Genomic DNA, 18,285 nt, shown 5'->3' on the forward strand with positions numbered 1-18,285 from the left:
CACTTTAAAGCCCTGTTGTGTGTTACGCACAATGACATTCTGCTGTCTGCCTGTTCACAATAACCACTCAATCGCAAATCTATGGAGCCCCTAAAGGGACATGGTGGTGAAAAAAATTTGTTGCAGATTCCCAGATCAATAACTTGTGAGCTAAACGTTCTTATAACACAAATGACACCTCATTCTATGTAACGTAAACAATGAGCTACAACTTAATTTTCTACAAACCTAGCCTTGTAGTGATCTCAGGCGGCAGCCGAAGAACATCACAGAATGTTTTGCGAGATAACGCAAACATGTTTGCGCAAGAAAGCAAAAGTTTTTCAAGAGAACACAAATATCTTTGCGAGGGAATGCAATGTTTCTCTGGGGAATGCCACAATTTTGCGAGATAACGCAAAAGCTTAAAAATAATCTCTAACCTTTTCCACAACCAAGTCCCTAAGGGGAAAGTCATACAGGTTCAATGTGAGGGTGAATAAATGATGACGGAACATTCATTTTAGGGTGAACTATCCCTTTAAGACAGAAGTAGCACATGCCCTTTCCAATGAATAAATATCCAAATGAGCAAAGCTGACCTCAAAAATTAAATGATGTCATTGGTGGGTAAAATTACAAAACTAGACAAAAGTATTAAGACAAATTTAGCACATTCCGTTCTAACGTACAAAGCTGCGGGCATAAAAGTTGAACTAAATCTAGAACGCTTGTATTATATTGAATGAAGCTTCAGGCAAACAAAGTGACAAAAATAGAACAAAACTAGTAAAAAGTTATTTTGTTAATATTGGAAAGTTGTGTTTTTGTTGGTCGCTCACTTATATTGGGTTGCATTATTGGTCGTTCCTACTATGGTTAATACATTAGTGTATTGTTACCTGAATAGTGGGACAAAGAAGGGCTCGTGTTGAGTTTAGATTGAGTCTAAATGTCTGCACATGTTGGAATTTGATGCTATTTGTAGTTACAGTTCCAAAGCTGGATGAGACCTTTGGGACAGTCTCTCTCTCTTCTCTCTCTCTTACACACAAGTTTTCACTTATTCAAAGCTCACAATAAATAAATTCATATTTTTTAAAATGGATATATATCTATTTTAATATATTTGTGTGGACATTTTTAGACACATGGCGCTCACAAGATTAGATAAACCTGTTCACATTAACTTCCATCAAGAATTTTTACTGGTGGGTAAATGTTAAAGTAATAGTTCACCGAAAAATGAACATTCGGTCATCATTTACTCACCATCATGACATTTCAAACCCATAGGATATTCTTTCTTCCACAGAACACGAAAAAAGATATTAAGAAGAAAGTTGGTAGCTGAACAGCACTGGAACCCATTCACTTCTATTGTTTGGACTCAAAACCAATGCAAGTCCATGGGAGCCGGTTAACAACATACAAAATATCTTCTTTTGTGTTTTGCGGAAGAAAGAGTCAAACAGGTTTGAAATGATAAGGTTGAGTAAATGATGACAGAATGTGTTTTTTTAGGTGAACTATCCTTTTAATGTTCGGCACAACATTTACCACAAGTGTCTTTCCCATTCATTTTCTCTATAGAGATCTCCAATCCATGAATCAAATCAACTTGCTTTGAAAGGATTTATTACACACTTTGATTCAAAGCAAAAAAGTATTTGAAAATTAAATATAAGGTCTTTTATGAATGAATAAACTTCTCATCCCAAGAATTGTTACAAGTCATGTAATTGAAAATATAACACTAGAATACAAAAGATGTTATAGATAAAATATACATTTGGAATTTAAAGTAATTTATGACAAGTATAAAAATGACATTTAGAAATTTTAAAACAATGTATTCCAATATATACAAATATTATACATAATATATAAAGTTTGAGATTGTTACCCATTTGTTTGTACGCTAACAGTGATATTTCTGGTTGGCTGTTGTAAAATTACACAAATCTGCCGATATACAAAAGCAAATACATAGATTAAAGAGCCTCAAAGCTCATGGTAGCCTAATTGTGTATATATTTGAATTGTCTATAGAGAAAGTGAATGAGATTTTTACATTCAGAGCCCATACTTTACGTTCTACAGAATCCAAACGACTGTCAAATTTTCTGGACATCCAACTGCCCGAATCAACAATAATTCAAACATCTGGTTGTGCTCTGTAAATAAACACCCACACCCCAGATGCCAGCTTAACAATGTCAAAATAAGAGCATGAAAAGCCAGAAACAGCAGCGCATCCCAGATGGACAGAAGAGGTAAGACCGCATTATCTGATTTAGGCACTTTCCTTTAATCTCAGAATGTGTTGAGGAGCACCGTACACACAGATAACTCATTCTCCTGCTCCTCTTTTCTCACACTTTAGATAGTACTACTGCAGAAGCTGAGGGGGAGAGAATAGAGACGAGAAATAGAGAGAGAAACCGAACATAAAACATCCAATGACAAACAGGATCACAGTCGGCATGACAATGCTGTCACAGTCCACTGATTGGCTGGATGATGTTTGAAGGTTGAAACGTTTTGAGAACTTCACAACAACTTGCAGTGTTCAGATGGGTTTTTTTTCGTTTGTTAGTTTTACTAGTTTGTGTTGTGCTTAAGACAAAGGCAGAGAAAAGACATCTTGTTTTCATCCTGTAGGAAGGGTACATCAATTTTGAGGCTGTTTTTAAACATTGATAACGGACACATACATTCTGAATAACACATACAGGAGAATCTCACAACATGTCACATTTCACTCCAAAATTAAAAGCAAATATATATATTATCTAAAAAAAAATGTCTTTTATGAGCGTTAACATTTTTTGACATTGAAGCACATTCACCCAAATCCTTTTGACCATAATGCAAAAAACATTACATTACATGGTTGCATCTTTATGTTACACAGATTATAGACACAAAATACTGTATTACAGTAAAGAAAATATCCACTGAGATTAAAGTGAATTGCGATATTGTAATAATTTGAAAGGTTTTGATTAAATGATTCAATAAGAATTAGGGCTTTAAAATGATAAATGGCGATTAATCGCATCCAGAATGAAAGTTTGTGTTAACATCATATATTTCTGTGTACTGTGCATATTAATATTGTATTTAAGAAAAATATCACAAATGAATAATTGAATAATAATGTTTCATGTATATGATAAAACATGTAAGTGTGTTTTCGTGTTTATAAATACAAAATGAATATGCACAGTACACACACTTTGATTCTGGACGTGATTAATATTTGCTTTGCTGTATTTTAATAGGGCTGTCAAACGATTAATGTTCTTAAAATATGCTCGTTTTCATTTAACTAAATACATAATATTTTTTCTATTGATTGCTGGAGTGAAATGTAACATGTTCCTGTGAGACACGCACACACTTGTGCAGCAATGTGTTTACCATCTTTCATACAGCAAATTAAAATTCGCAAATTGACAAAAAGTTCACATCACACCTCACACAAACACGCACGTGATCTTCCATCCTACAGGTCAGCTATTTTGGACTCCTCTGGTTTTGTCTAGTCTAGTGGACGTATATCACAGTTAGAACAGATGCCTCTGACTGAAGAGACACAGCGACGAACAGTGACGAAAAAATTAAAAACCAAACATACATACAGACGCGGGGAACACAACTCAAACGTTCAAAGCAGAGCATAAAAAATATAAAGTACCTGGATTTATATATTTATATCTACATATATTTATATATACTTTTCATATATAAACGAATATTTATCGTGTAGTCTTTTAAATGGAAGCTGAGGGTTACTCAAATAAAAATACAAATAAAAATGAAAACCTGGACCTCTGTCCAGTTCAATTAACATGAGGCAAAAAAACGTAAATGGACCGACCCTCTGAAACACAGCGGGAAGGAAAATCAACAAATGCAGGAGTTTATTCGCCGCTTACCCAGCGGCCTTGTGCTTCCCGCCGCAACAGTGGCATGCGACGCCACAGCGGTAGCATGCTTGAAGCGGCACGTAGCAGCACATGCAGGGCACTAGAAGCGACAGTCCCAGAAGCGCCAGCCAGCGCAAACAGAAACGCTCTTCGCTGGCATCGCACGAGCACGGGTCCGAATAGTCGCCCTCAGGGTCCGACATGCAGTGGTAAAGGAGGCTGTCTGCGCACCACATGAAGCTCACCCGCCGAATGCACGTCTGCACGGGGTCCGGAGCTTCTTGGCAGCGTCCTCGCCCGTTTTCCGCTGGGCTGAACATGGTTTGGCAGTAGACACACCGCAAGCGCTCCCTTCCGTCGTCCACGCGTCGTGGCAGCCATTTCGCCGTCAGCGGCCGGGGCTGCCCAGTGACCACGCCCCCGCCGATGCCTGTTTTGCTCCCGCGGGTCACGTGCCCATCCCCACTGAGTGGGTAAGTGTAAGTGTAGTCGTGTTTGGGTGGTTCGCTCTTCGTGAGGAGTACGTAAGCGTCCGTGCCGTCCGGCCGCAGAGGTTTGTCGCGTGTCGTAGTGGTGGCGTGGCGGTAGTCCTCGTAGCCCGTTAGCCAAGAGCGTTCGCGGGGGTTGATCCGAACGATCTCTTCCTCCTCCTCGTGAAACCTGACGTGACGTGAACAAGGGAATATGGGCACCGGCTGTACGGAATAAAGAGAATGGAGTTACACACAATTAAGTTATAAACAAAAATGAATTAACAATATTTGCACGTGCTGACCTGGTCCAGGTAGTAACGGTCAGAGTGCCTGTGCTGGTCGTAGAGATGTCCCAGGATGCAATGGTGCGGCTCAGAGAAGCTGATTGGTGCGAGCGTCTGCATGGATGTCTCTTTCTTCTGAGAAGAGTTGGATGAGCTGTCTGTGGCGTTCTGCAGACAGACGGACAAACAGAGCAAGATTAGAAATGTGTCTCGGCACAAACCAGATAATATCACATGAGTTGTGAGTTGAGTTGGACTTAAAGTCAGACTGAAACACACTACATTCCCAGCTATGATAGCTCATCATTGCATTGTGTTTTATAACAAACATTAGCATTAACTACATATAGTAAGATTTATTTTTGGAATAGAATGTCGTTAAACAGGTTTGTTCAAGTTGACAAGTTCAACGACTCAAATGTGAAAGCAACTCTTTATCGGGTTTGTAACAAAACCAACTATTTTGTGACACAAAAATTGTGATATTAAACTGTGCCCATACTACCCACACAATTGAAAGTAAAAGAGAGAAAACTAAAAACGCATCCCTTTTAAAATATCAAAATATTGTGCGAAAATAAAGCAAGCATCTCTGATCTATGTTAAAACCCTTCACAATGCACGATTGTTCTGCTTGACCTTTGATCCTCGTGTGAGGTCTGTCCAAGTGCGTAAATGAAGCGCTTGAATGCTATTATCTGTGACCTTCAACCCTTGAAATCTACACTGTCTCCTTCCTGTGGCTCTTCCTGAAGCCTGGAGCCAGACTATACAGCCTTGTGTGTGTGTCGGCTTTAAGAGTTGACACAGAGCCACACGGCCATCAATAACTCAAGTGTGTTTGTGTGTGTCTTGCCTCCCCCATTCAACTGGCTCCTTACTCCTGTTAAAACTGAGATCTACACTATACTGTAATTTTTTTGTTTGTTAAATTTACAGAAAAAACAGGACGAATCAATAAAAAGAAAAAACATGAAAAATAGATTGCTTTGGAAAAAAGCGTCTGAATGAATAAATGTAGATCGATCGTATCAGCAGCAACAACATAAACCCTATGTGCCCCAAAGGTCTGGTAGACCTCCGCAATAAATCAATAACTCTTGAGTAGTTTTAATTTAATTGGACACAATTTATATCAAATAAAATATTATTATAAATGATATATATATATATATCAGTTAAATGTAAAATCAATTGTCATATTATAATTAAACAATGACCGGAAGACTTCGGGCCACCGTGTTTATCCGAAGAGACTCGTATGAATTTCAGAAATGCATTGCAATTGTAAATCATAATACATATAATTATTTATTTATTTGCAGAGTTGTTCATATAGGTCGGATTGTTCCAAAAAACGTAGACCACTTCGGAAAACATAAATGACGCTGGTTCAGAGGAACTTCCTGTTTCAGTTTTTTAACACTGCACCAACATTAGAACAGACTACAACCGACAGAACACTTAGAACCAAATCAAAATGTTAAACAAATATGTTTAAGATTGAATTATATTAGTTTAATATTAGCTGGACCAGTGTTTATATCTTACAAAGTGGTCTATAGACATTTCTGAATGAGTCCTTCTCTGCTGATGTTGCGTCTGTGTAACTTTGAAAGGGTCTTGGGGACAAATGTGAGTGTAAGTTTACACACATGTACATAGACAGTGTGTATGTGTGCATGAGTGTGTGAGATGTCTGGCTGTAAATATATTTGGGGCGGTGCTAATTATCACTTTAGACTTCACCTCAGAGGGATTTAGACAACCAGCAGCTGCTGCCCTGTCTAATCTCTCTCTCTCTCGCTCTAAAGTTAGGAGCGACTGACTTCTCTTATTAGTAATAATAAGTGTCTGGCCAGGCTTTTATGAATAGCTGTGAGTCATAAAGCCTAAAGTTAGCAATTAGAGGAAGCAATGCTAGTCTCTGTCACTGTCTAAAGAAACAAATTCAGTGTTTGGTACCTGTGTTCAACCCTGACTTATCTAATGTGCGTGTGTGTCTGTGTGACTCTCTTATCTGAGTACTTTGGTGTGGCATTGTTCTGTTGAATCAAGAGCAATTGGAGGATAGAGAGGACCATAGGTCACTTCCTGTGTGCACAATATATGTTGTGTGTGTTTTGATAGTAACTGATGGCAAATGACACTCCACCCATCATCTACTCTCAGCTGGTTTGTGGGTATATTGAATATCTTTATGTTTGGACTCTATCCCTCAGCTAACAGTAAGACTCACCGTGAACACATCATCATCACCCAGTTCAGCCTCATTCTGCAGTGTGGAGGAGGATGTAGTAGATCCTGCAGAAACATCAGTTATATAACATGTTAGAAATGCAGGAGTCACGCTACTCAACATGTAAAACACAGGATTTGTGTTGTCATCTCACAAAATGTTCATGGTACGAATAACAAAGAACGGAAATGAAAAAAGGCATTTGAATGTCTAAAATGTCCCCAGTAAATACACAGTCTCTGTCTTACTCATCTTCCTCACGGATCCACTCACCCTCCGTGAGGTCCTCGATGGCCTTCCTCACACCACGGTCAAACGCCCTGGCGTCAGCGGGGCTCTGGAACGACAGCCCGCACTTCCTGTTCTCCACCCTCCAATGGTGGAAGGTGGGCGTGGCTTTAGTGTAGACCAGGTCCTTCTTCAGAGAGCACTGCAGGATTGCCTGCCCAGCAAACACACATATTACACATACAGATATTATTATTGTTAATACAAAAAACAAACTGAAGGATTTGAGTTCATGATGATAGAAACGAGAAACAATTAGAACCCAAAAAACAAATATACACAGCTCTCTAACCTGCTTGTCTTTGAGTCTCTCGCCATATATGAGAAAGCCGTTCCGTCCCAGGAGCTCCAGGTCAACCGGGACCACCTTACAAACGCCCACACGACTGAGGCCTCCACCCTCCTGAGCCAGCCAACCCCCACTAGATTCATCTCTCGTCATCACCACCGCTTTCACTCGCACTATATAACTGTCACTTCACAGAGAGAGAGAGAAGATAGAGAGAGGGGGTTCTCAGGTCAGTGACAATGAAATGTATGCATATAAAATGTACACAATATTTATAAAAATATATTTATAAAACCAATATATAAATATTTAAAGTAGATTTTTCTTGCGTTTGAAAATAATTATTTTTCAGAGAACGACAGGAAATATCTTTTTTGGAAGAAAAAAACATTTTAATAATTTAGACCAAATTACATCATTGACTTGTTTTAACGGTATTACAAGTTGTTTTTAATCCACTCCAACCCCAATTATACAGTTAATACAAAAGCTGTAATGCTGTAATACTGGATTATACGAACTACATAATTGCTACTTAACCAAGTGAAACAGAGTTCCCTGAAGGTGTCTGTTCCCCAGGGTTTTGCATGTAACTGAAATGCAACTGATCTCCTGAGAATAATGCCTTATCGTGTTCACACTGTACCCCATTCCAGTTTGTTTTTTAAATCCAGTATTCTGGACTGCTTGCAGTGTCCTTTTGGAAGAGATGAAAACAGTATAGACCACTTTGCAAGCTGTAAACAATGGTCCAGAAGCATGTCTGGTTTATTTTTTTTATATTACATTTATAATTAAATATTTAGTATGTCTAACATTTTAAATCGGTTATAAATATTCTACTGGTTGTATTTTGTTCAAACGCTTGTGTATTTGTAACAGGAAGTTCTCACAATCCGCTTTTCGTCATCTGAAGTGGTCTATATCTGTCTGGCAAATGATATTTGGCAATTTTTAGATGCCTGTTGCCAACAATATAAATGGGGATTTTCAGCATATATGGTTTATAATATGGTTTTGAAATGTCCACAACTAAGGTCCCATGTGCCATTTTCATCTGTGATTCTAAACATGACATAAACCGAGTTTTCAATTCACGGGCCTGCTTTTGCAAACCAGGTTCTTAATACATTTTTAAAGAGGTGGATGTTCGTACATATGCTAATGTCATCCAAAATCTGAACTGCTTTTATGTACAACCATGTACAACATATGCCAGACGGTTTAACAAATGCAAAACTTGAGATCAGGAATTCTCAGAGTTTAATTTACATAGCGAGTACAGCAGTTCCTGGGAACTTCACAAACACATCTGTTGGTTTCTATAAGACAGTTGTCTTTCTGCTTTGTGAAAATCACTGCTGATCACCTTCTTTACACTAACCTGCCTATCACGATAGCAACTTTTTGTTTGGTGATAAATTGCACCGGAAATAATTGCGAAAGTCGATATCATTGCCATTTTACAAATATTTAATGCTACTGATAAAGTTAAGTTAACTGCAAGTACCCGTTTAAAGAACAAAGGCCTTTTAATAGAATATTTGGACATTGAAAATGGAATGTAAATAATAGCTGGAGTGTAAATATTTAAAATAACTTTATTATGATTGGTTGATTTACATTACAAGCCGTTATGATGAAGTTAAGCCAAGCAGAGCCCTTGATGGATGAACTCTGGCAAGGGCAATACGATATAGGCTATGTCATAATGTGGCCGTTTAAAATAGCTACACTTGCCCAATGGAGCAACACTTTATTTATTTTTCTTTATCTGGAACAACTTTTTGAGTGGTGTCCCATTCGTGAAATGCCTTTCAAAAGGAACAAAAACGCTGCTTGAAATTCTTCTAAGGTTTATGCTCACACTTGACATCTCGAGCTCCAACTGCGGCTTTTGTTTTAAATCACTTTTCAAATTAACTTTTGTTGTGTTGCTGTTTTCGTTACCTCCGTATTTCAAAAGTAGATCGTCTTGTTCACGCACTCCTTGTTTTTATATCGGAGTGGGAGGATTGCGGCTTTGAAACCAGTCGATTACTATTAAGAATGTGAAGCTGACGTCACGCCCTATGTTGCATGTTTTGGTGGCGCCGCCATCTTGGGAAGATAATACTCCACTTCTTTTGTTGTCTTGATTTTTACCATTACTTGTTTTGTTTGATATATGGTGAATTTGAAACTGAAAGAACAGTGGCTTTTCATGAACGATGCGTAGTGCTATTGCAGTTTTTAACACAACAAGACCGACATACCCTAGTTATAATTTCCTAATCAAACAAGAAAAACAAAACACTGCATTGAACTCACTAGCAGCCAATACTATCCTCCCAATATGGCGCAATCTTCAATGCGTGACGTCGATTAATAAGCGCTATTCGGAACTCGCTTTATTCATCAGGAAAACACAATATAACTCCTCAAGTCTTTTCACCTGCCACTGTGTGCGACTGTTATTGTGTGTGAGCCGCGCTTTTGACATACAGACACAGGGCTATGGAATGATTTTGAAAATAAAAGCATTTTCTATTTGTTTCGGTCAAAATTGAGACATAACTCAAACAAATGCAAACCGTTTACTTTAAATGAACGTACAATGTCTGTAAAATTTTAAAAGGACAGCAAAGTCTATTTGCAAATGAATTACCTCACTATTACAAGTTACGACCCTGCAATATTTAAATCGCAAAAGCAATTCCCCTTATGCTACTTCACTTCCTTGTATTAAGCCTTCCAAAACTCAAGCTGTGTCCCAAATGACATACTATACACTATGCACTATGCTGTCAACCATCTAGTATATGAATGTCAGAAGAGTAGTATCGTCCCAAATGGAATACTAAAGTTTTTTTACTAACTGGAAGTATATGTTAATGTATTTCCGTTTTTTTTGGAGGGGGAAATAACTCGCGCTGGAACTCTGGTCTCAAAGCGGCATCACTTAGTATGTGAAACTTCGGTGCAGGATAGACAATCATCACCTTCTGTAACATTCCTCTACACATGTTTCTTTATTTTTAGTATTTATTTTTCAGTACTGCCAAGTCAAAGCGAGGACATGACATTTATTGACAACACTGTGACCGTATGCTGCATCATGATTAACACCCTGTGCTGTAAAACATAACAAAACATATTCACTTTGTATGAATAGACAGCATCCTGCATTATCCTTGTTGGTCATTATGCATATAACAAGTTAATAATAAATGACAAAATCTTTTTATTTGTGTATATGACATAGTGAGACAAAGACAAACTAGTGCTCCAGTGTTTTAGTGAGTTTTCTGGACACAGAAATAGCTGTCATATACAAATTACTGGATGGAGTTGTTGATGTATTTAATCATTCATTTAATTTCCGAACAGTTTATTCCACAACATGTGCAGTAAATGAGCCCATCAGGTGATGCACAAACCTGAGAAATTAATGTCTGTTTGTGTTCATTTGTTTATCGAGCCCGTGGAACTTCTTTAATTTATACTTGTTAATATTGTGATTCATTATAACGATTTTCTCTATACAGGGCTCTAGAACTGCTTACACAATGCTCGCAAATCCAATGGTTTTATTATAACATGTTAGGTAAAATTCCACAGGGTCGCCTTGGTGCGAGCGCGTAAAACTAATTTTTGCCCCACCAAAGATTTATTTGAACATAGCGCTTGTGATAGGTGTAGGAAACAGAGAGCAGAGAGCTCGTCTCCAAACTAAACTGTGTGTTTGACTTCATATGGTGTTGCGCAGACTGAACAGCATAAAAGCATCGCCGTGCTCCATATGCTTTTTAAACGCTCCCACGGAACATTGATGTCATATTCCGATCATTCTGCTCAGAGCTCATTAAAGTCGAACACGTCGGTTTCTGAACTGTCTCTCCCTCACACTTTCATCAAAAACAAGGTCGGACGACAGAATTGCAGCTGGGTGGGAATGTGCTCAAGAACATGTTGCATTATCTTCCCTGACAAGTGTTAATAAATAAAAGAAAAAAAGCATAAATGCAGCTGACATAAAGGAAAAATCCTATCCAGTGAAGTGTTTTCCTTGTTCACTTCAATCTTTTGCGCTGTCCTAACAGGGCGTCAACATCCGCTAATGTCCGATTCGCGACGTTTTGACTCATTTGAGCAGATTCATTTGTTGAAACAACTCGTATTTCAAACACTGAACTCACAAGACTCTATGACTGAACCCATCAAATCATTCACTGAAAACACATGAGAACACAAGTGTGCTTAGACCATTTAACAAGAGTGGTTAGTAAGATTAAGTAATTCAAGTTTATTTATGTAAATGTGTAGTAAAGTACTAGTAATAATTTACTTCCGAGTTACTTTTGAGTTTTGAGCTAATTTGATTTAATTTTATGTGGTACAAATTAAGAAGGCCAGTGGCAATATTACAGCTTTTTGCAAAGAGGGCAATAAAGGTGGATTGTGAAGATTGACATGTTATATTTGTGTCTAACAATTTCATGGCCAATATACACTTGAATATAAAACTAAATAATAACAATTATATAAAATAACATATAAAAGATTCTCTGCATTTATTTTGGATTTATTGGGCTTGCAAGTGTTAAAGCGCACATATGAAGTGGTCTATACCTGACCTTTTTTTTAAATTGACAAAATAACAGAATGATACATCAACTGAAATAGTTTTGAAAGGTCTTTATGATAACTATAAAAAAGTGTGTGACCAAATTGTAAGTTGGTGAGACCAACTGAGAATGTAAGTGGGAAAAATGAGTCTAGAGCCCTGTTAAAAGAAACTTTGCATCGGATCCTCGTTTGTTCCATTATTGTTATTTTGTCTTTTAGCTGTAAATGAATCCCTTGTAGCCACAACCGGTGTCGCCCTGACAGCTCTCGCTAAAACCTTGGTGTTGGACTGACTGCCACCACTGCGACGGTGAATTACGTCACTTTCCGATACAAACACTCCCCTTCACGATTTAATTTGAGTTCGCAGGCTTCATAGCCAATGCCAGAGGAAGTGAAATAGCATATGGGGCACTGCTATTGCGATTTAAATATGTAATGAGTAACTTGTAAGACAGAGGTAATTCATTTGCAAATAGACTTTGCTTTTCCATTTGAAATTTGGCAGACATCATACGTTCGCGTAAATGGACATGAAAAGGGTTTGGATTTGAATTTGAATTAAGCCTAAATTTCGACAAGAATAAATAGAAAACACATTTGCAAATGCAGTTTGCAATTCTTTTTTAATTCAGTCCGCAAAATCATTTCATACAGGGCAGCGTTAACAGAGATTGCACGATCCGATAAAATGTTATTCTCATTTTCATGTAAACAAACGCTTAAATAAACACAATGGCGATATATTGCATCAATAAAAACTACCAAAGTCATGTTTATATCGATAAATTGACTATCGCGTGAGGCCTTATGTGAAAGTCATTTTGGATAGAAAGGCTGGCTAAGTGACTAAATGTAAATGTCTGAATTGTGACTTCATAAATCTCCTGAATTACTAAAGTCGTTTAAAAAACGGCACAGAAAAGTACAGTTTGCTCTGAGAAACGTTCGCTTGCTTCAAATGCTAATGTTTTATTATTTCATATCAAATATATCAACCATTCAAAATTGTGACCTAAATATCAATACCATCTGAGGACTCTCTCAATGTTCAAAAGTTTGCAATTTCGCTCCTGGGGACCCAAGCGCTGAATGTTTAGGATGTCTCCCTTATTTAACACACCTGATTCTCATCAGCTTGTTACAAGAAAGATCCACAAACTGCACAAAAAGCAGCACTTCTGGTCGCCAGGACTAAAACTGAAAACCGCAAGCATCTGTGCTGTTCAGGTCAACAATACAACAGTCATATTTCTCATCGGTCAATACACAATCTGTGTGTGAATGTGTGATGTGAATATCACGTGTGCTCTATTCTGAAGTTCAGCCCGAGTCGACTTTATCAGACATCATCCTTCTGTCCTCTTCTTCCTTTTCTTACAGAAAATAATACTTGAATAATTAAACTAATAAATAAATAAAATAACTATGTTCGAAATATATATATTGCAATACAATTTGCAGTTTATATACAATTAAATACAAGTATACATAAAATTACAACCAAATACAAGTATATACACAGTATTATATATACAATTTCAATAATGGCTTGGTCTCAGTACCAAACTAGCCAGCATCTCCTCAAATTCTTGTTGGTATTCAAGTCACTTTGTACAATAGCATCTGCTCAAACATTAAATGTAAATGCAAGTGAAAGCGACTAATTCACTGTGTACACAATGTGATGACATATGCTGCTCCCATTGCACCCATTTTCGCCCACACACTGAATAACACACTAAGAAATAATACTTCATTCTGATCTTCCTTCATTATATAAAACTTCATCTAAAGAGAGTTTTTGCCGTCCTTCTGGGTTTTTAGAAGAATTAAATTGGCCCTCACACCTCCATGTTACAAATAACAGAGATTGACGGGTTACCATTCTTAATATCAATCTTTCCTGTAACTCGGTAGCAAGGTTGTGGGTTCGATCCCAGGGAATTGCACATACCCAAGTATAAAATGTATAGGTTACTGCAATGTAAGTCGGATAAAAGTGTCTGCCAAAATGCATAAATGTAAATGCAATCCATGCTTATTCCGTAAACCTGTCAGAATGCAGGAACCAGCGTTAAGTTTATCTGGACTGCCCTTAACTCAATGTCACTCTCTTCCCATCGCGTGCACATTATTGACCTGTAATGGTACTGTATGTAGGTCATGCTGGTTTGATCGATATAGATCGCGGTCTCCCCTCCCCGATGGCTCTTCCCATGTACTCAGAGGCTGACAGGTCAACTGGGCCTGTGGACCGGGTGCCAGATGGTTCACGTGAGCATGTGCACACACTTCCAGGCTACAGTCGTTGCAGAGGGAAGCCACTGGTTTGCTCAGCACGTTTTTTTAACAAATTCTGAAACATTGTAAAATGTTTCATTACTTAAAGGAACAGTTCACCCACAAATTAAAATTAAAAATAATTCCATATGACGAACTTTGAACTTTTTTTAGGCGATGTATTCCTTTAAAGCACAAGATCTTTCTCTCGATATACACAAACTGTGTGACATTACTTTTAAAAGTAAAGCCAGTAAAATGGAGTTGAATGATCCAGTTAACTTTGTTTAGTGTACATGGTGTGTGACAGCGAGTGTTTGTGTGACCTGCTCTGTAATGACACAAGCCCCAATCGCCCAGAGGTCGAAACACACAGGAAGTAGCCAGAGCAACAATGTGTACACGCTACATGGGCATTGACCCATTTGAGAAATACCGGATAAACAAACTAAAACCCACCAATGTTTTAAAATAAAGAGTGTTGCAAACACCATATCATGATATCTCGTACTCAGTTACAAAGATCCAATGCCAAAAAAACACAACCAGAGTAATAAACTGGATGCCATTTTTTTCTCTCAGCAAGAAGTCAAAGTCTTAAAACTGCTTTCAAGTTCGTATAATCGCATTTATATTGAGCCACATCAGTGTATTGTGGATTAAAAGAAAAGCATGAAGTAAAAGCGAAAGCTTTTCTTGTTATGAAATGCACCTCATTCATTATTGGCACGTCTCAGAAAATCAAACAATCGAGGGGCGTTACCGCGAAGTTACGCTTCACCTCCTCGGCGACCTCTCTCACTTCCGCCGGATCTTTACCATTGTTTTCATTCACAATACTGGCTTTGCACTTCACACAGCGCATACTGATCGGCGTATGAAATCAAAGTGCCGCGAGAGCGATTTGTAAGCACTGCTTCCCTAACGTTCTCGCGGTACTTTGATGTCAACCCCTAACGAACTGCGCTGCGCCCCGTGAAGTCGAACACACCTCGAGGAATCACTTCGGGAGCTCCTTCTCAGAAACCTCATCCGTCTCCCTCCCCACCACCGATGAAAGTCAACATTTCACAACCTCGGGCTATTATATGGGCCTTTACATCCAGTGTGACACACATATTTACTCAAAAGGGTGGGAGGGTGTCATAAATTAAAACGATCCCATCGACTTTAGCCTACGCTCTTGCGACACGTCTCGAGGAGAATAAAAGTTCAACGAAGGAATCCACAACAAAGTTTGGAGTTACGTGCTTCTTTTCTATAAAACAACATGTAAAAGTACGCTACGTGTATATAGCATTTAAAACTATTAATTTAGGAAAAGCAACATGTTTATTTCAATTAAATTCTCGCCGAAATGTTCATTTAACAATTGAACGCACTACACATGCGCACAAGCATAAATGACAGGAAATTAACAAAATATAAATGACCAAAAACATCGCTCTTTTAATTCTGGTGTGTGTTACAGAAGTTAATTTTAAGCCCATAAGCTCACTAAGTTAACAAGCAGTTCAACTCACAACTAATGCTATTAGCGCAAGACTTTGATCGGCTTGTTTAACTACCCCGAGCAAAAATATTAGTGTTATGCAGCCCACGTGCAAAAAAAACAACACTACACAGTAATTTACTAAACACAGACTAAAGAGAAAGCTACAGTATACACATTTAAACACAAGGCTATGCAAACTGACTGACGCACAATATGGTGCGAGCTACCGTACAAGTGATAGTCACGGGCTTGTTTGTTGGAAACGACATTTTTGATCAAATCTACCAGTTAGAAGCATACACTGGCATTTACAGGCCTGTATATGTTATATGGGCCCCCATTTAACATCACAGAGCAACAAGGCGCTCTCGCCGCTGCGCGCGCCCCCGTCTGTATTTTTATGAATGAAGGACAGTATGCAAATGAGAGCGATTCAAGAAAAGAAATGGCGGATATGGCATGTCAGACCACCACAAAGAAAGACACCAAGAACGGCCAAACAACAGCAAAATGGGCCTGATGTGAGAGCGATAATGAGCTTGATAATGTTGCTCAGTATGCTTGTGAACTTTGCCATCGTCTGTTTGCTTCCTGTGAGAGGTAATTCCTCTTTAGGACCGACATGTTACAAAGTATTCAAGCGAAGGATCCCTCCACAAAATGTTTCCGCTCCAGCCCCTCCTCCCCGCCCCTCTCGGTTTGAGACCAGAGCCCTGCAGCAGGGGCCCAGCACTCAAATCTCTTTGACACTGCATTGTTTCTTACTATTAACATCTCCACCGTCTCTCCCACAACAACATGCACGAATTCTCTGCATTTCTCCGACGCGTAGGGCACATCGGCACCGCGTTCGTGGACACCGTTTACGATTTCCCTTCGCGTCCACATGCGTCGTTTCCACAAAAAGTGAAGGGGTTTATACTTACTCGTCTGGTTGCGATTCCTCAGTCATTTTCCACCTCGTTTCACCTACAATAATAATAATATCCCTCCGCGGGTACGCATCGTTCGGGCTTCATGTCGTCTTAGTTCTCCTCCTCGCCTTTTTTTTTAAAGTCCAGCGCAACGAGTTTTCCCCCAAATCCGTTTCGGCGTTGCTTATGTTCGTCCCTTCTCCGCGCACCGCACTTTATCCTTAAACGGGTGCATTGTATCTGGTCAAAAGGTCTGTCATTCTGGCTCCGTGCATCATACCGATGGTTTTTCGCCTCGGTGTGGCTGAAGTCTGCGCGCTGGTCTCGGTGAGGAGCCCCATCTCTCATTACTCCATGTTGGATTGTGTAGTCAGCAGCAGGCGAGCGCCGCCGACACTGGAGGTGGGGGGGAGTTGGAGGGGGAGGGGGTTGCGGAAGCAATGACGTCACATTGGAACGACTGTAGCCCGATTTGGACAGAGGGATCTCCGGTGTCGGGCTCTGCCAAAGACCTGCCACCTAGTGCTTCTATTCCTAACCCTAATGTTCAGGAATGTAATCTAGGGGAATAAAATAAAACATTCATAAAATATAAAATGCAGATGTATAACGATAAGAAACAACACACCGGTAGAGGTTTGTTTTTGGATAAACTATTCAGTCTCTCATTAGACAAATGAATCGGAACAAAGGAGCTTTAAAGCGAGTTATATTCTAATCCCAAATGTATTCCTTGCGTTTGGAGTGTAATACTTTCATTTGCTGCCACCTTGTGGTGAAAATAGGCAGTTGAAGGAACTTTTGTTTGATTTTCTGGCCAATGGGAAATCGAAAAGTAGCTAGGCCTACTAGTAAACATTTAATTTTATATAATAGGAAAAAGTATCTTTAACGAAAAGTAAAAGAAGCATCAATATTTATACAAACGGAAATATTAATATATATATATATATATATATATATATATATATATATATATATATACACATATTGAAATATATATGTATATACAAATTGAAAATTCCTTGGTCAGATTAATCTAATTTGTAATCATCTGTCATCGTTACAGTTATTAAACTTTTTGTCAAAACTTTTTTTTCTTTAAAACTATTAAATGTAAGAAAGAAAAACTAACAGTGAGTAATCAAAAGGAAATAAGTCATACCAACAAAGCAGGACACTTGGAAGAATTTTCAAAAAAAAACTTGTTAATGCCAGAAGAGGGCGCCAAGTGGATGGATAAATAAAGTCGTCAGTCATGTTATGTTAGGCCACTGTTGGTCAATTTTCCTCTTGTTTCCTTTATTAACATTTATTTTTTAGAGACGGTTTCATCAAATACAATCATGATAACTTTATCCGTTTAGTGCAGTAGTGTTATAGATTTGTTTTGACATGAAGAACAATTAAGACAAAGAATAGCCAAATATGCTATGACAAAATAAATTTTAACCCATACAACATTTATAAAGTAGAGTATATAAAACTGTAGTTCTTA

General features: G+C 38.4%; 1 protein-coding gene across 1 annotated transcript; it reads right to left on the minus strand.

The window, feature by feature from the left end:
* Nucleotides 1–1,766: 1,766 nt before the first annotated feature.
* Nucleotides 1,767–17,171, minus strand: spred2a (sprouty related EVH1 domain containing 2a). The gene is made up of 6 exons (XM_056735946.1): nt 16,800–17,171; nt 7,491–7,674; nt 7,184–7,352; nt 6,911–6,975; nt 4,690–4,839; nt 1,767–4,609 (listed from the first exon to the last, which is right to left on the minus strand). Exons 1-6 carry the CDS (start codon nt 16,823–16,825, stop codon nt 3,920–3,922), a joined length of 1,284 nt encoding a protein of 427 aa, XP_056591924.1. The 5' UTR covers nt 16,826–17,171; the 3' UTR covers nt 1,767–3,919.
* Between the last annotated feature and the right edge of the window lie 1,114 nt (nt 17,172–18,285).

Source organism: Triplophysa dalaica, chromosome 2 (genome assembly GCF_015846415.1).
Source record: "Triplophysa dalaica isolate WHDGS20190420 chromosome 2, ASM1584641v1, whole genome shotgun sequence".
In the NCBI taxonomy this organism is placed as follows: Eukaryota; Metazoa; Chordata; class Actinopteri; order Cypriniformes; family Nemacheilidae; genus Triplophysa; species Triplophysa dalaica.